This window comes from Condylura cristata, unplaced genomic scaffold, assembly GCF_000260355.1.
Source record: "Condylura cristata isolate star-nosed mole 26May11 unplaced genomic scaffold, ConCri1.0 scaffold00006, whole genome shotgun sequence".
NCBI lineage: Eukaryota > Metazoa > Chordata > Mammalia > Eulipotyphla > Talpidae > Condylura > Condylura cristata.
Window position 1 is genome coordinate 35,749,993 of NW_004567107.1, and position 16,220 is coordinate 35,766,212.

Consider the following 16,220-nt stretch of genomic DNA (forward strand, 5'->3'; position numbering starts at 1 on the left):
GGTGAATTTTTCCCCTCTGCCCTGCAACTCTGGCCTATGCCCCAGACTTGTATGCATAAATAAATATAGATCTTTAAAAACAATTCTAATAAAATTTTTAAAAACCACCACAGTCCAGACATGCACAAACCATAAATCTCTAACAGACTTATGAATTAACTAAGTTTTTAAAAACAATGACTGTGCTCTTCTTGGAAAAATAATTTCCATTTCACTCATTATAACAGGCTTAAAATCACAAGAACACTCTCCTAAAATACAACTAAAAATGCAAGCTAAACATAATACATAGCTATCAAATTTTACTTGGCCCAATATGAAAGTAAAAGAAATCTACAGAGTCCAAAAGCAAAGGGGAAACTAAAAACTGAGAGGTAAACAAAATGTTCCTGCCCTGGAGAATTCGCCGTCTTGATAGACAGTAGGTTTAACAGCTAAGTAAGGAGCACAATCAAATTTGCATGAAGAGGAGCTTGAACTGATCCTTTTCATATTGAATGGCTTATATTCACTAAAGAATGTAAAAGAAAAATAGACCCTTTGAATCTTGAATCACTGGATGACAAGCAAAAGCATGGTCATAGTTTCTTAGTCTAGACTATGGATGTAAAAAGCAATTAGATACAACGGCAGTCTCTCAAAATACAAATGAGAGGAATATCAAAAAGCAGAAAATATTCCTTCTTCCCCTGAGTTACTAGAAAAGCAGATATAATTTCATATCATAGCCTTAAACTTAGTTCTGATGAAGTGATGAGTTGACAACATTCACAAAACATCTCAATATGATTCTCCTTTTCAATATGGATATATACCTAAAACTCTGTAATCCCACTCAACTTCTTAACTCATATTTGCAATTGCTATTTATACAAATGAGTCTTTTGAGACATTTGGACTTTGGAATGGTTACTGTGTATTGGGAAATATAACTGTCTCTGAATGAACTTTTATGTATTTTGCCCAAATAATTTTAAAGTTTTAATTTTAGTCCAGGAGAAATTTCAATTCTTTTATTTTTCTGCTGAATTTTTTAATTAAATGATGTTTAGATTACTCATCTTATTTAAGTCAATACAAGACACTACCCAAACCTCATACTTTAAAAAATATCAAAGCTCTAGAAAAAAAAATCATTAAAAACAAAAATGCAATGGATGACCTGGGTAGCAGACAAAAAATGGCTAAATAGAGAATTGTGAAGAGACTGAAGAAATGATCTAGTATACAGCAAAAACGGATCAGCATGTAAGAATTGTGAGACAGATATTCAAGACACAGATGTGAAAAGGCCCAATGTAGGTTTAATAAAAAGAAAGACCAGAAATCTCTGGAACTAAAGAAGTTCATGAAACTTGCCTTTAGGTATCAAACCCCCAAGACCTAAAGAAAATATAAATTTAATCATGTCATAATAAAAATGGGAATACTCTGAAAAAAAAAAGAGAGAGAGGAGAGGGCTTACAAATGACCAACAAATAAGCTGCCATATAGAATTATTATTTAATAAAATTTTCTTTATTTAAATTTATTTATATTTTTGAGGTAATACTGGTTTACAGCACTATCTGTAATTTAAAAGAAAAGGTTCACAGATGTAGGAATAATGAGCAGTGGAAAGGAAAACATAACAGGATATCCAAATAAAGATATCTGAATGAATAAAGCAATTATGTCCCTGCATTTAAAATACCTAATTAATAACTATTTGATTCTAAGCTGTGTCTGTATAAATGATCAAATCAAAATATTTAAAGGTAAAATATTTAGATTTGTTTCTAGCAAAGACATAATAAAAATGGATAGATTTGCTTTCTAATTTAAAACAACCAAATCTATGAAGATTCCTACAGGAAATTGAAGAGAAAGTACAACTTTGTACTTGTATATAACTAGTATTATCCTTGAGACAAAATGGACAAAGATAATGCAAGTGAAAATGTGCTGACCAATACATCTTTAAGCATAGATGCAAATTTTTTAATAACCTAATCAAAAATGTATAATGTATAACATATAAATATATAATATGTGTATGTATATCTATATATCTATGTAGATATATAGTTATATAAAAAATATGGTTAATACTTCATGACTCAGTGGGCTTTTTCTCTAGAATAGAAGTTAAGGCTAGCTTTTGAAAATCTATTTCATTCACATATGATTACCTCAATAAATTCGGAAAAGGCATTTTGTAAAGACCACCCTTCATTCCTTAGTTTAAAAAAACTCCCAGCCAGTTAAAAATATCAATGAAAAGCTAGAAATATCCCTAATGTGTGGAGATTGAACAAGACACTACTTAATGACTATTGGGCAAAAGATAACCAAACACTTTAAAAATACCTTGAGACAAGGTATTGATCAGTACTTATTGCACACAGCAAAAACAGTACTGAGAAGGACATATATAGTATTAGAGCCCACATCAAGAAAAAGGAGCTTAAATGATCTAACATAATACCTAAAGGAACTAGAAAAACAAGAATAAATGAAACCAAAAACCAGTAGAAGGATAGGTGTAATAAAAATTAAAGGGAAAATAATGAAACAGAAGTAAAAAGAACTGTTGTCTAAGACTGAATCAGGAAAATAGAGAAAGTGTAAACATATCATGATAAGCCAGGACTATGAAACAGGAATCAAAAGTCTTCTCAAGTGATGGTACTTTCACTATACTGAAGCTTCTTAATTTGATGAATCCCAATTATATTCTTTTTTTGTTGGAGATGAATCCACAAAGACATCACTGAAGACTATATCATGAAGAGTTTTGTCTATATTTTCTTCTATATATTTTATGATTTTGGTCTTAAATACAAGGGTTTTTATCCATTTGAGATGACTGTTGTCTAAGGTGTGGTATAGTGATCTATTTTCATTATTTTGTACATCACTGTCAGTTTTTACCAACACCATTTATCAAGATATGATCCTTCTTACATTGACCTTTTTTTTTGTCTCTTTTGTTGTACATTAACTCTCCATAGATATATAGGCTGATTTCCGTACTCTCCATTCCATTCTGATAGTCTGTGTGCTTGTTTTTTGTACTAGCACAATACTGTTTTGATGAGTACAGGTTTGTAATATAGTTTGAAGCCTGGGCATGTGTTATCACCATTCTTTCTCATTGTCAAGATTTCTTTGACTATTAAGAGTCTTTTATGGCTCCATATAAGTTTCAATAATGTGTGTTCAATTTCTTTTAAAAGAATATCATTGAAATTTTGATAGGGATTTTACACTGAATTTTTATATTCTTATACTTCTTTGCACAACATCTTACAGATTTCACTGACTATGTCTTTTGCATCCTTTGTTGTCTTTATTTCTAGGTATTCAAGTACTTTTTATGCTATTGAAAATGAGATTATTTTCTTCTTTTACAACTCATCTTACTCATACAATAACAGACATTTGCATGCCAACTTTTTAGCTTCCCATTTAATATTTTCAGTCTATTATTAAAGATTTCTATGTATATTATCATGCCATCTACAAATAGTTAAAGTTTTACTTCTTTTCCATTTGGACCCCTTTTATATCACCATTAAATTAATGCTGGCTGTCTGGTAAATGTAGACTTTGTCATGTTACAGTATGTTTTTTCTATCCCCACTTTACTAATTTTAATTTTAAATGAATGCTGAATCTTGTCAAATGCCTTCTCTGCATCTATTGATATAATCATATGATTTTGTCTTTGTGTTAGTTTATATGGTGAATTACATTGACTGAGTTGTGTATTGACCCAGCCTGGAATAAATCCCTGGAATAAATCCCTCTTCATCATGATATATGTGTATTGTAGTAATATCACTTGGAAAGGGAATTCCAATCTAAAACAGAAATGATATAAACCAATGTTATCTCAATATAAGATAGAGTCTCATTTCAATTGTTACAAATTGAGAAATAATAATATTAACATTCTATTTTTAAAATACCCAAAGGAACAAAACAAAAAAACCCAGAAAGAAACATATTTTATATTTCTATTCACTCTGTGATCAAGGTCAAATTATTGAAGAAAAGCAAGATGACCCAACAGGTAAAAGTTAAAAAAACATTTACCTGTACATACATTAACCAGGACTATGATCTCAATGGTATGATGGCAAACCATACCTCTCAAAAACTACCCCAAAACCCTGGTTTGTAGCATTTGACAATTCCCATGATAGAGCTATTCCACCTATAGTCAAGTTTATGTTCCCAATATAAAGACTACAAAATTAAAAATTAGGTCTCTTGAGAGAGTGTGAGCCAGCTGCAGCACACCAACTTTACTTCATACTAGATACAAAGGTCATACAAATGAGCTCCGAAAGGAAAAATATAATTTTAAACTTTTAGAAGGAAAAGATGACAATATCTTTGATACTGGGAAAGTTTTCTTTTAAAAGAAGCAAAAAGCACTGTTTTTAAAAATAGATGATTAATAAGTATTATTGCATTAAAATTCTAAGTAAGATTAAGTTGTTGCATTCCTGATACTCTAATCCCAGTGCTTTTATCCATAAAAGATACTTGGTAAATATTTGTTGAAATTTGGTAGGTAGGTGTGGTAATCTGTCTCCAAAGCTACTCCTTTCTAGACTGGCTGGTATAAAGGAACCTGTTCTTATGTAATTATTCAATAAAATTTGATCAAGTATAAGCAGTGAACTGACATTCCAAGTATGTTATGAAGCCTTGAGCCCTGACATCAAATAAACCAGTGTTTGAATCCACAAACAACTGTGGAGCAGAAGAAAGCAGCAATACAGCTGTCTGGGCATGGCCAGGGCACCACTCTGCAAGTTATGTAACAGCTGTTGTGTAATTTTACTTTTAACTCAAAACACATTTTTAAAAGAGAAAACAATAAGATATTCCAAAACGGGGGGATGGGGGGAGTAAGGGAGAGAGAAAGAACTAAAGACATTGAAATAAAACCAGTTTTTCTATCTTGGTTTCAAATATGAGGCACACGGAGGAAAGGAGCTTGGAAACAGTTGCCTTAGGTTCTACAGTGCAATTCCATGTGCTAGGTCTGGTCTACCTCTGGTTTCTATAAAATAAGATTGCATTGGAAACTACCTATATTTATTCTTGTGTATAGCTTCTTACATGCAGAGTCAAGAAGATGCAGTGGAAACTGTGGCACAGAAAGCAGAAAATAGTGTCTGTCCCTTTACAGAAAAAGTTTGCTGATCCCTGTTGAGATGATTAAAATGTTAGATTCTCAAACCAGTCATGGAATTCTCTAATGGAGGGGAAGGAATGGAGAATATGAATAGGAGCTGGCATTTTGGAGTTAAACTGACTTGAAATGTAATTCTGGTCTTAGTAGGTCTGTGGTCCTAAGCAAGATACTTTCTCTCTGTGCTTAGAAAACAATCACCCAAGTGATTTTGGAAAGAGAAAGCAAGAGTCCTGCACCTGTTTTGGAATTATTCCCCTACCTAAATTCCATTATGGGGGAAATTGGATTTTTCACTGGAAAAAAAAATGTTCTTAATTTTTAGTAATCAGAGTTAAGAGCATCCAAAGTTTCTCACTTGATCCTAAAGTAACTTTTGCTACAATAAGATATTGTAGTTAAAATGGGATTCGTGCCATTAAAAATTGTCCTTTGTGAGTGTTTCTACCTTGAAACCACAATTAACTTTAAGAACTTGAATTAGTGGGGAGGCCTGTTCAAAGTGACTCTTTGTAAAATTGTCAGTGTCAAAGACTGGCAAACACTGCCAAATTCCAAAACCAGAAGTGACTTTCATTTTAAATGAGTTTTAACAGACGATATTGCCAGATTGCTATTGTGGAGACTGTGTGACACTGCACTCTTTGGTTCCCTAAACATTCAGAAGACTTTTCTATTCCCATATATAAAATGAATAGAATTTAGAGTTTCTGAAATCACAGTTGATCAACTTGCCCAACACTTGATTGCTATGTTTGTTTGTTTGTTTTAATTAAAGCTAACTTAGAGGAGAGTCCAGACAGGGGGGGCCCTTCTTTCCCAAACTGCATCCTGCTTTTCTGAGTCGTGAACTGCTTGCCTGAAGACACCTACCCAGAGTCCTTCCTCCCCAGTTTCTATTGAGAACAAGTGCCCTTTTAGACTTTTTCAATCCTCCTAGTCTCTCTGATTCCAAGTCTGTCGGAGAACACAAAAGTTTCACGGCAGCTTGAAAAGCCAAAAAAATAATAACTGGCCTCAGTGACCAGAGCAGCTGCGATGCGTAGCCTTATCACAGGTTGCGGCTTTGTAAATTAATTCGTCTGCAAATAGTGCCCTGTCTCCAGATGCAGCTTCAGTGCTGAAGCACTGGTTTCTTAAGGATTTAAGTTTAAAGTCAAGGGCTTCCTGCCCTAGGTGTTACAAATATGTAGTGTCGTTTTCTCTTTGCTCGGAGTTTGTTCATCCAATCATATCTCAGTATGCAAATAAACCTGAGCCCCTGCAGATAAAAAGGAACAAATAAAGCCAAGTGCTCTATCAGAACCAAATCGCTGAGCGTGTCACCTGTGTTCCAGAAGCTGAACCAGAAATGTCGACCCCAGGCATGCCAGACTTACCTGCCCCACTCTCCAATTTGAAGTTTCAGTATACTAAGGTCAGTACAATTTATGTTTGCTGCTTCTTTGGCTCACGTTTATAAAAACTACATTCATTTAAAGTATGAAAGGTCAATTTAAGTAAACTTGTGTAAAGAGCCCTTAGCAAATATAAAAATAAGAAGCTTGCAAAATGCAAGTCTGGGTTTACTATCTGGATCAAATAATGAATTTTAAATCATAACAGGCAATTTTTCACAAATGTGTTTCTTAAAATATTTCTAAGTGAAAGAATTCTCTTTTGTGTGAAAGGTTCTTGTGCTAAGATTCTGTGGACTTTAGTGAGCAGTTCTATTAACTTCGGCATAACCCAGGATGTGTGATAAGAGACACACACTTGTGAGAGAAACTTATTAGAAAGATCCAAGCAAACAAATGATTGAAAAATTAAAAAATAAAAAAGATAAACAGAACATGTTGAAGTAACACAATTTTTTTTGTTTTTTATGTGTTACTTCAACACAAAGTGAAGTGTGGAAATCAAAAGACCTACGTCTGGTAATTGGATGAAAGAGCCTGTTTCACAAACTGCAAGTGGACTTGCACTACTTAGCATATTTGAAGAAATAAAGCAGTCTTATTTATTTTTTCAGCCAAATTGGTTTCCACTGGAGCAGATGCATAATTGTTAACTGATAAATATTTAGAGGAACAATAGTAGGAGCCAGATCCAGACTTAAAAACACACAACTGAGGAGAATGTGGAAATGGGTCCTGTTTGAGTCATTCAAGAATATCTCTGAACTTTGCTCATTTCACAGTGTTATGTGCCTGCTGTCCTGTTAGAGCTGAGAACTTCCAAAACAAACACAACAAACAAATAAACAAAATGCAGTCTAACTAAAATCACTTACGTTAGCATTATGTGTAAGAAAGGACTAATTACTATTACAAGTCAGGGAGAGGCTTTATGCTTTCTGAATTGCGCGCTAAAAGCCCACAGCATTTAAGTTGATGATAGAGTTGAAGTCCTTCTCTTACTTTTTCACTTCATTACTTGTAACCATGGATGATTTTTGAAATCCTGAGATCTGTTACATTTTCATTTTCATAAGCATAACAAATGAGGAAGTTTTCCAGCTGACTGGCTCTTTTCCTTAGGAAACTTGCAGACATCAGAGTGTGCCTTTAATATGATTGGCTAAAGTTGTATTAAACTGTTATTTTCACAAGGTTTTATTAATAGGGAAAACATTTTCCACGCAATTTTATTACACATGAGAATATAAAAAAGGTGGTTAGGCAATATCCTCACAGTTTACACTTTGTAAAGGTATGTCCAAGAGATAAGGATCCATTTTCCAACTTTCTTATCCCAAATTTGTCATTCACAAGAAATTTCAATCCAAAGTAGTCACATTTGAAATTTATAAAGACTGAAGTTGGCAATGACTGAATGATTCCATTACTATTATTACAGCTTTTTTTTTTCCTCTATGGCACTGCTTAGGACGATTTTTGATAGTACAAATGTTATATTTTAAAAACTATTTTACTTTGAGAAATTTGCAACTTTCTTTTATATGTAACTTAAGGAAGTTCCAGTGTGAAACCCTTTTGTTGCTGAATTAAACTTCATTTAGCAGTTATTAACTAAGCACAAAAGAAACAGTACTAGACAAACGAGAAGGTGCTTAAAATCTAACATACAAACACAGATCTAGTGATCCTTTAACAGAAGTTTTTAAGGTTGAAATCGCCTGTTCACTTCAAAGTGTTGCCCAAGAACATCCCTTTAGGGAAAATGACTGACCTAAGTATTCAAAAGGAGGCAAGATTCAGAGAGTAGGCATTTGCTCTTGTGTTAAGAACTTCCCTGGGTAAAATATACTAAATGAGAACTGGTGCATTTTGATTGCTCACATATCTTCTCTATAAATCTGTTCTGCTCAAATAGCACTTTATTGTCTGACTTATTAGTTACAACATTTTCACACTTGGGAGGACATCAGTTATGTATGTAATTAAATCTAAATGGGTGAGCTTTTTCAAATGGCTTTGCATTTTTTTTCTTTTTACTTTCCCTCACTGAAGAATTGTATTGGATTTGCACTTGCAAGAGAAGTTAGGCAAATGATGGTGATTAACTAAGTTTCGTGGTTGCAAACCAAGTAAGCAAGGATTTAATAACGTCTGAGGAATTACCTTTTAAAGCTAGCCCCTTAACCTCCTGTATTACTTTTCTCTGATATTTTCAATGTTCTTTATATCCTTATAAGTATATTGGTCATTAAGGCAAGGTGGAGGGAAGAGCCAAGCTAGGCTGAGTAACAAAAACCACAACTCTGGTAGAACTATGTACTCAGGCTTGAGACTGCTTTTCAGTTAGACAAAAGAAATCATTGATGCATATCTTTACGACTTACTTTCTGATTATTTTTTGTTGGAATGGGTAAAATGAGGATCAGAGGTTATGAAATACCTTGTAAAATAATAAAGTTTTTAGAATTTAACATCTCAATAATAACATTATAAATCTTCATCAACTGTATCCTGTCTCTAGCCTCCTTTTTTCCTTTTCCAATTTTAAATGAGGCTCACATCTGCCAACCCATCCATTTTATTAAGCCTTTAAGTGGAGAGTTCTTTGAAAGTTACTATTTTTCTGCTTCTGTTTCCTTATGTGTAAAATGGTGATAATGAAAGTACCAATTTCCAAAAATGATAAAACCATCAGATGTGTTTACTACTGATAAAGCACTTAAAATAGTGTCTGGCACATGAAAACTGATTGATTAACATTAACAATCCTAGTCCTATTTATTTTTCTGGATTTCTCCACTCTTCCAGAACCTTCTTTTACTCATCTTTTCCCTCCTGATTTCTACATCATCTCCTTGTCTCCTCTCATCTCCTTGTCTCCCACAATTTCTGTCACTCTTTTGCACAGCCATACCTCTTAGGCAAGGATCACATTGTAGCAAAGCTCCAATGTTTTATCCAGGATTTCAGGGATTAAGAATTTTCTCCTAGAGGACCTTGTAACTTGGCTTTCCAGTCTTCCTTCACAACATTTTTTTTATATTTAAAAAAAAAAGACAAATAGGAAATTCAAGAGGGCAAGCTTTCTCAGTTGGGACTTAAATCCCAAAATATTTAACTCTTGAATTTACCCCATTTAACAATAGTTTGTTCACACGCAAAAAAAATCATCAGTTAATGACATCATACACACAACACACACACACACACACACACAGGCACATATACAGAGGAAACAGTTATAGCTAAAATTAATTGCATCTTCTCTGTCAACCATGTTATGTTCTTTACAATGGTTTCACTTAAGCCTCACAATAACCCTATGAGTAGGCTGAAATTCCTGTTCTGTATATGAAGAGCCTGGAGAACATTATACATTTAATGATTGATAAAGTTAAGCAGCAAATGCTGAGAGTTTGAGCCCTCACACCACCAAATGATTTGTCTAAGAGCAATAGCACTGCATCAGCAAGTGGACCTGCTGGAAACCTGTCTTGTTCTAACTTTCATTTGCCCATTCCTGACTACTGGAGGGGACATGACCATGAGCCTTTTCAGCTGCTGCTCATCTGTTCCCAGACCATTAGGTGAAAGCTTCCTGCCAACTTAGGGGGGAAAAAAGAAAGAAAGAAATAGTCAGTCAAAGTTAAAGACAACAGACTTCCTGCTTGTATTGAAAAGGTGGGTTGAGGGCCCTCCCTGGTGGTGCAACAGGTTAAAGCACAGCACTGTGAAGCTATATGCAGCCACTGCAGCAGGAGTTCAATGCCTAGCTGGGGAGGTGATCCACATGGCACGGCAGACTTCTGTCTAGCCTGCTGCTCCCCTCAGCAGTGTACTTCTGCTCCCCACTCTGTCTCTAATGAATCCTCTCACCCCTCACACTTCTGGTCTGTATCCCAGGTCTTGTATGCATAAATAAATAAATCTTTGAAAAGAAAGAAAAGGTGGGGTAAGCTGAGAAAGGCTATGTTTGAGGCAGAAGACTTTGACACAGGCTTGCAATTTCTCTGTAAACAACTCCTATGGAATAAACTTTGGTTGGAGGAGCAGTTTGTTTACCCTAGACTTCTGGTATTGTTATTTAACCCATCTGTAAATTCAGGTGTGCATCATTAGAAATCAACATGCATATATACTACTCATTTTACCAAAGAAGATCAATTCTATACCTCACCCTATTTATCTACCCTCTTTCCTTCCACTTTGGTAACCTGTACTTTGATCATCTAGAAGCTTAATTGTTATCTTATTTAGTTCATCCATCTGTTTGGTTTTTCTACCACATTTGAGTGAAATCATATGTTTTTGCCTCTCTTTGATTAAGAGAAGAGTTTGATAGAGAAGTTATGAGTCACTGAATATTAGGCACAATTTGAAGTGGTTTTCACCTGTGTTTAATATTATTTTTTTAATGATTGCTACTTCATTGAGCTTATGTATCTGACAGGTGTGTGGGGAGAAAACAAGCAAGTAAGAGAATACTTTAATAGCAAATTATAATAAATGCTAGAAAGAAAAAACTGAAAGCTGGGAGAATATCAGAGGAAGAGCTTACTTTAGAGATCATTAGGGACAGTCTCTTTAAGGAAGAGGTATTTAAGGTAACCCTGAGAAATGTACAGCATAAAGTGGCTGTATAGGTTAGTAAAGGATCAAAGATCCAAAGGATAAAACTCAGTATGTGCAAGGAGCTATCCAAAAGTTAACATGGCTGAAGTAAAGTGAGGAAGGCAGAAATGGATGAGATGAAACTGGAGATAGAGGAAGTAGCCACATTACCTGCTGGATTTGAGTAAAACCACTGTGGAGTACTCAGCTCAAGGCAGGACATATGTTCAAGACAAAACTTATTGTCTTGTGGTCCTGTTTTCTTTAGGGAAGTGCTTAACACTCCCTTCTGACTGAAGCAATATTTTGTTTGCTTTTGGCTTGGAAGCAGTTGAACAAATAGCTGGATGGCTGTAAGGTGCAGTGGCTTACCAAGATAAACCCAGCTTCGATTTCCAGCCCTTCTACTTAATGATATGACCCTGGCCAAGCACCTAATCTCCTTGAATTTCAGTTCCCCTGTCTGTAAATTGTGAATAATAATGACTGCCTTCAAAAGTGACTGTGAAAACTAAGTGAAGCACTTAGTCACTACTTAGACCAGGTTTTCTTTAACCCTCTCCTTACCAAGATGACTCTCATAATAATAAAGTTGTTCAGTTCTCAATGTAGGTGGCATGAATATGCACATTTCTTGTCACAGTGCTTTCATCTATTGACCTTACTCATTCTCATACTTAACCACAAGGGAGGAATTTGAGAACAGTAATACTGAAAACAGTAATTCTCAGACCTCACTGGATTGTCTCTAACAAGTGCTTTCACCCAACTTCATTTATACCATTCATTATTTTGATTAGAGAATGGAAATTTGGATGATTCAAAAAAAGGGATGTCTTGGGAACTGGATCCCTAAACTGGGCAACTAACAGAGAGAAAGCTTTCTAGAGCAGTACTTCTCAAATTTAAATATGTGAGTGAAGAGCATGAGAATCTTATTGAAATGCAGATTCTGTTCTGTATTTCTGAGATGATGAATAAGATAATACATTCCTGACAAACTACCAAGTTTTGCTGATGCTACTGAAAGCAAGGGCTGTGACTGAGAGCAACAATGCTATTGAAGTTTGGGGTCAGCCTCATAACATTGCTTGCAGGGAAAACCATCTGATCACTCAGGGACCTGACTTTCGGGGTCTCTTAGCAACTTACAAGCAGCCAGTCAGAGCCATGTACCTTCCCCTAAAGAGTGTGTCCAGCAGGAACCAGAGATTTTAGCCACAAACCAATGACAGAATCAACCACTGTGTTTAGTCCTGAGAGAAAACCATTCTGTATGTGCATGTCATACTCTTTTGTATGACATTTTAGCTTATCTCTGAGATCTAATATCTTAGCAAATCATTTTGTTCTGGAATCACAAACCCTAATCAACAAAAATCCTCAGTAAATAACACATATGCTAAGAGAGAGTACTATCCCAATTCCATAAGAATTGTCATAATTCTGAGTGCTCATGTGATTCCTTTAGCTTGGCCTCCACCTAATACATTTGTTGTTAGCTACTTGCCAGATTGAAAAGAATGGGCGAGTACAATTTTTAGAGACTATAAGAAACATCTTATTTGAAGAACAGCCCAAAGTTCAGGCAATGCCTATGAAATGCCATGAGTAATCTCTGGAATGAGATAATATAAATCAGAAGAAAATCAAGTGGGAATACAGCCATTAATAAATACTGGTGCATTTGTCTCAGAGCAGCATTTATCTGGCATTGGTGGTGCTGTTGGTTTGGAATGTCATGATGCTCTTATAATTGTGATCAGATACCTACTCAGCGACCTGATGGAAGTGATAACATAAATTGAACTGTGTTCTAAGAACACAGAAATAATTGCTTCATAAAGATTTAATTAAAAGACACTTTGGGCCCTCCCTGGTGGCACAGTGGGTTAAAGCACAGCACTCAGAAGCTAAAGCCACTTCAGCATGAGTTCGATCCCTGCCTGGGAGGTGACCCACATGGTGTGACAGACCTCTCCTGACCTGCCCACTCCTCTCAGCAGTATATGTGGTCAGTCAGCCTGTTCTGTTCCCCACTCTGTCTCTGGGGAATCCTCTCACTGCCCCTGCACCTCTGGCCTTTACCCCAGTTCTATATGCATAAATAAATAAATCTTAAAAAAAAAAAAAACTTTGAATAAACAGAACATAAAAGTATTTTATAAACTTGGATTTTGTAATATCTATATATTTTTTGTGTGTTTGTGTGTAATCTGCATGTATGGAAAGTTCTGCAATCAGAGGTATTGGATATAAAGTGACACTATTATTTGTTTTTCTGATATTATAATATCTCTACCTGGTGTCTGTCTTTTGGAATTGTTCATAGAAATTGTAACTACACAGATCTTAAAACTTTGCCTGCATAGATAAACAACTACCTCCCAATCCTAAATTCGATTGTTTATTTCCATTGCTTCCCAATACTTTCTTTTCAGGTCAAGAACTATAAATAACAAAAGAACTAAATTATGCTCAATATTTGACACTTTCTTTAGAAAGATAAAAACATATACAAGCTAGTATTGCATTATTAGGTTTTGATTTTGCTAAATATTAAATATATATAAAACTTTTAAGTGCTCTGACATCTCGCCTCTCAATACAGGCTATATACCACCTGCAGGATGTATTACTGTGTCCCTGGGACACAGTAAAGATGTAACTCAACAGAAATGCTTTAGTAATTTTTCTTTTTCACTATTTGAGTTGAAAAGGCTTGAAGGTGTTTTTCAATCACCAAGAAAAAAACAATACGCTTATGTTAATCAAGCTTGTCTATACCAAAACAGAAATGAAAGGAACATTTTATTTTTCATAATTCTTTTTGTTTTCATCCCTTTGACTATAGTTAAATATTTCCTTCCTATCTGTTATCCCATTTAATTTTTTTTTTCTTTGAGTCTCAACAAACCTCTGAGTTGGGGTAAAAATTAGTTGCCAGTGGTCCAGAGTCTATTCTTTCAGTGGTTTAGCTATCTCACCTGACTTCTGTCCTGTCTTTCTCATTATTCACTTCCCACCTTCTTTCATCTTCTTCAGTCTCCCACTCTCTGATCTTTGGTGCTGTTTTAGGTTCTTAATGCTCAGAAAAGGTTTACACATTTCCAAACCCCATCACTTCGTCTACATCTCTGGCAACACCTGTCACTCCACATGCTTGATCCACGCTATCAGTTTGGAGATCCATACCAGTGACATAAAATGGGGAGTCTTATCACCCTTCCCCATTATTTGTGTGTCTGAAAAGACACCTTTGTATATTTTAAATGTGACACTGCTAAAATTTCTGCCTCCCCACCCCCACTCTGAAAAGCACTGGCATCCTTTACAGGACCTAGAGCCACAGGCTGATTGAAGCCCTGCAGAGGGCCTGAGTTTAGTGCGCCCTGACCTGAGTATCTTTGGAAGGGCATCTTCCAAACTTTTAAATCAGCAGATAAGCCTAGTAGATTTTACTTTGTCTAATAGTCAAATTTAGCTTGATCCAAGTTAGAACTTTTTGAAGAATGTGGTTAGTGTTTACCATTGTAGCTTTCTACTGAACCCATCACGATATAGTAACTCTTACAGCAAGGCTTTTTTTTTTTTAAAGTTATAACTTATTCTTGGATATTAAAATGTGTTCAGGAAGTGACCACTTTTTAAATCAAGTCATATAAAGACTCTTTTACAATTTGATGTGGCTAAAATTTAAAGAGCAAAAATCAATTTTAGTTGCCTCAACATTCCCATTGATTGTTTCCCCATATAGAAGTTTATGAAGTCTGAGAGTGCACAGCCATCTGTAATTTCCAATCAATTGTGAAATTGAAGTCTATTTATATATATATGTATATATATATATAAATAATATACATACATACATATATATTATTTAAAAGTATCCTGAATCAAAAATTTGTAATTAGAATATACTTAATGTAGTGGTTATTAAAGAGGACTCAAAAATTTTGTAGCTTTGATATCATGCTCTTTTCCCCCTAAACTTACTAAAGGCAAAGAGCAAATTAAAAAAAAAAATGAAGCCACCACTAAGATAGGTTATTTCAACACACCTAGAACAAGTTTCATAATGATTATAATAAACATCTACATATAACTGTTTATACGACTACAGGAAGGGTGATTATTCAGAAATATTTGCTTACATCGTCAGCTGGAAGGTTAATAGCTAATGTAAAGCCAACAGAAAAAAAAATCATTATGGTAATTCCCACCAACAGCCTCCCTAGCTAAGGGGGAAAGGAGGTGGTACAAGGCCTGGTCTTGAGAGCAAAGTGGAACATCTCATTATTTATACTGAACTCTGGTTTTATGCTGAAAGGTGTCTGAGAGAGAACGTGTCATCATAACTTGCTACCCATGCTGCTCTGTCACTCTAAAGCCTTATGATCTCAGGCCTGAAATGTTAAAATGGTCTCCAAACTAATCCCCTGGACTCTGGTTGCTTTACTTAAAACCACTTGGGAAACATTAAAAATCAATGACCTTAAAAACATCCATTTGCGCTATCAATCTCTTATTATATATAGGATAGCACTGAGATGTCTCCGGTGGGCATCAAGATCTATCACCAACTGGTTTTATTCTGATTGTTGGAATTTATTATCTAATAATAAATTCCTAATGAGACTCCTTGTCCAGGGCTGATCGCTGTGCTATTACAAATATCCAAAGAGCACTCTCTCTTTTTACTTCTCTTCCTCTTTTCTCAATGATCTAGTTCTGTCAATGATGCGCCCTTCCAGCCCACCTACCTACCCCCTACCATTTAATCACTGTGCTGCTTCAGTCAAATTATTCTACCACCTTCGTTCTTTTCTAGCTGATCTCAATATAAACACACTGCTTTCTGCAATAGTCACTCCTGAGAAAGGGGCCTGGGCTCATTCACCTCACATTTTTCCTCAGTGCCATCAGAGTCTCCTCTATTCTTATTTGACAATACTTTTCTGATAAACCAAAAGAGGCCATTTTGGATTACTGAGTGTCAGTCTGAGTTCTAACAAAAG

The 16,220-nt window shown here is 35.1% G+C and overlaps 1 protein-coding gene across 1 annotated transcript in view; it reads left to right on the forward strand.

The window, feature by feature from the left end:
- Positions 1-6,230: 6,230 nt before the first annotated feature.
- The window catches only part of ALDH1A1 (aldehyde dehydrogenase 1 family, member A1), a 48,217-nt gene continuing 38,227 nt past the window's right edge, over positions 6,231-16,220 (forward strand). The window contains exon 1 of the mRNA XM_004677568.1: positions 6,231-6,608. Within this exon, the coding sequence (XP_004677625.1) occupies positions 6,543-6,608 (66 nt within the window). The 5' untranslated portion in view covers positions 6,231-6,542. The remainder of the gene's footprint in view (positions 6,609-16,220) is intronic.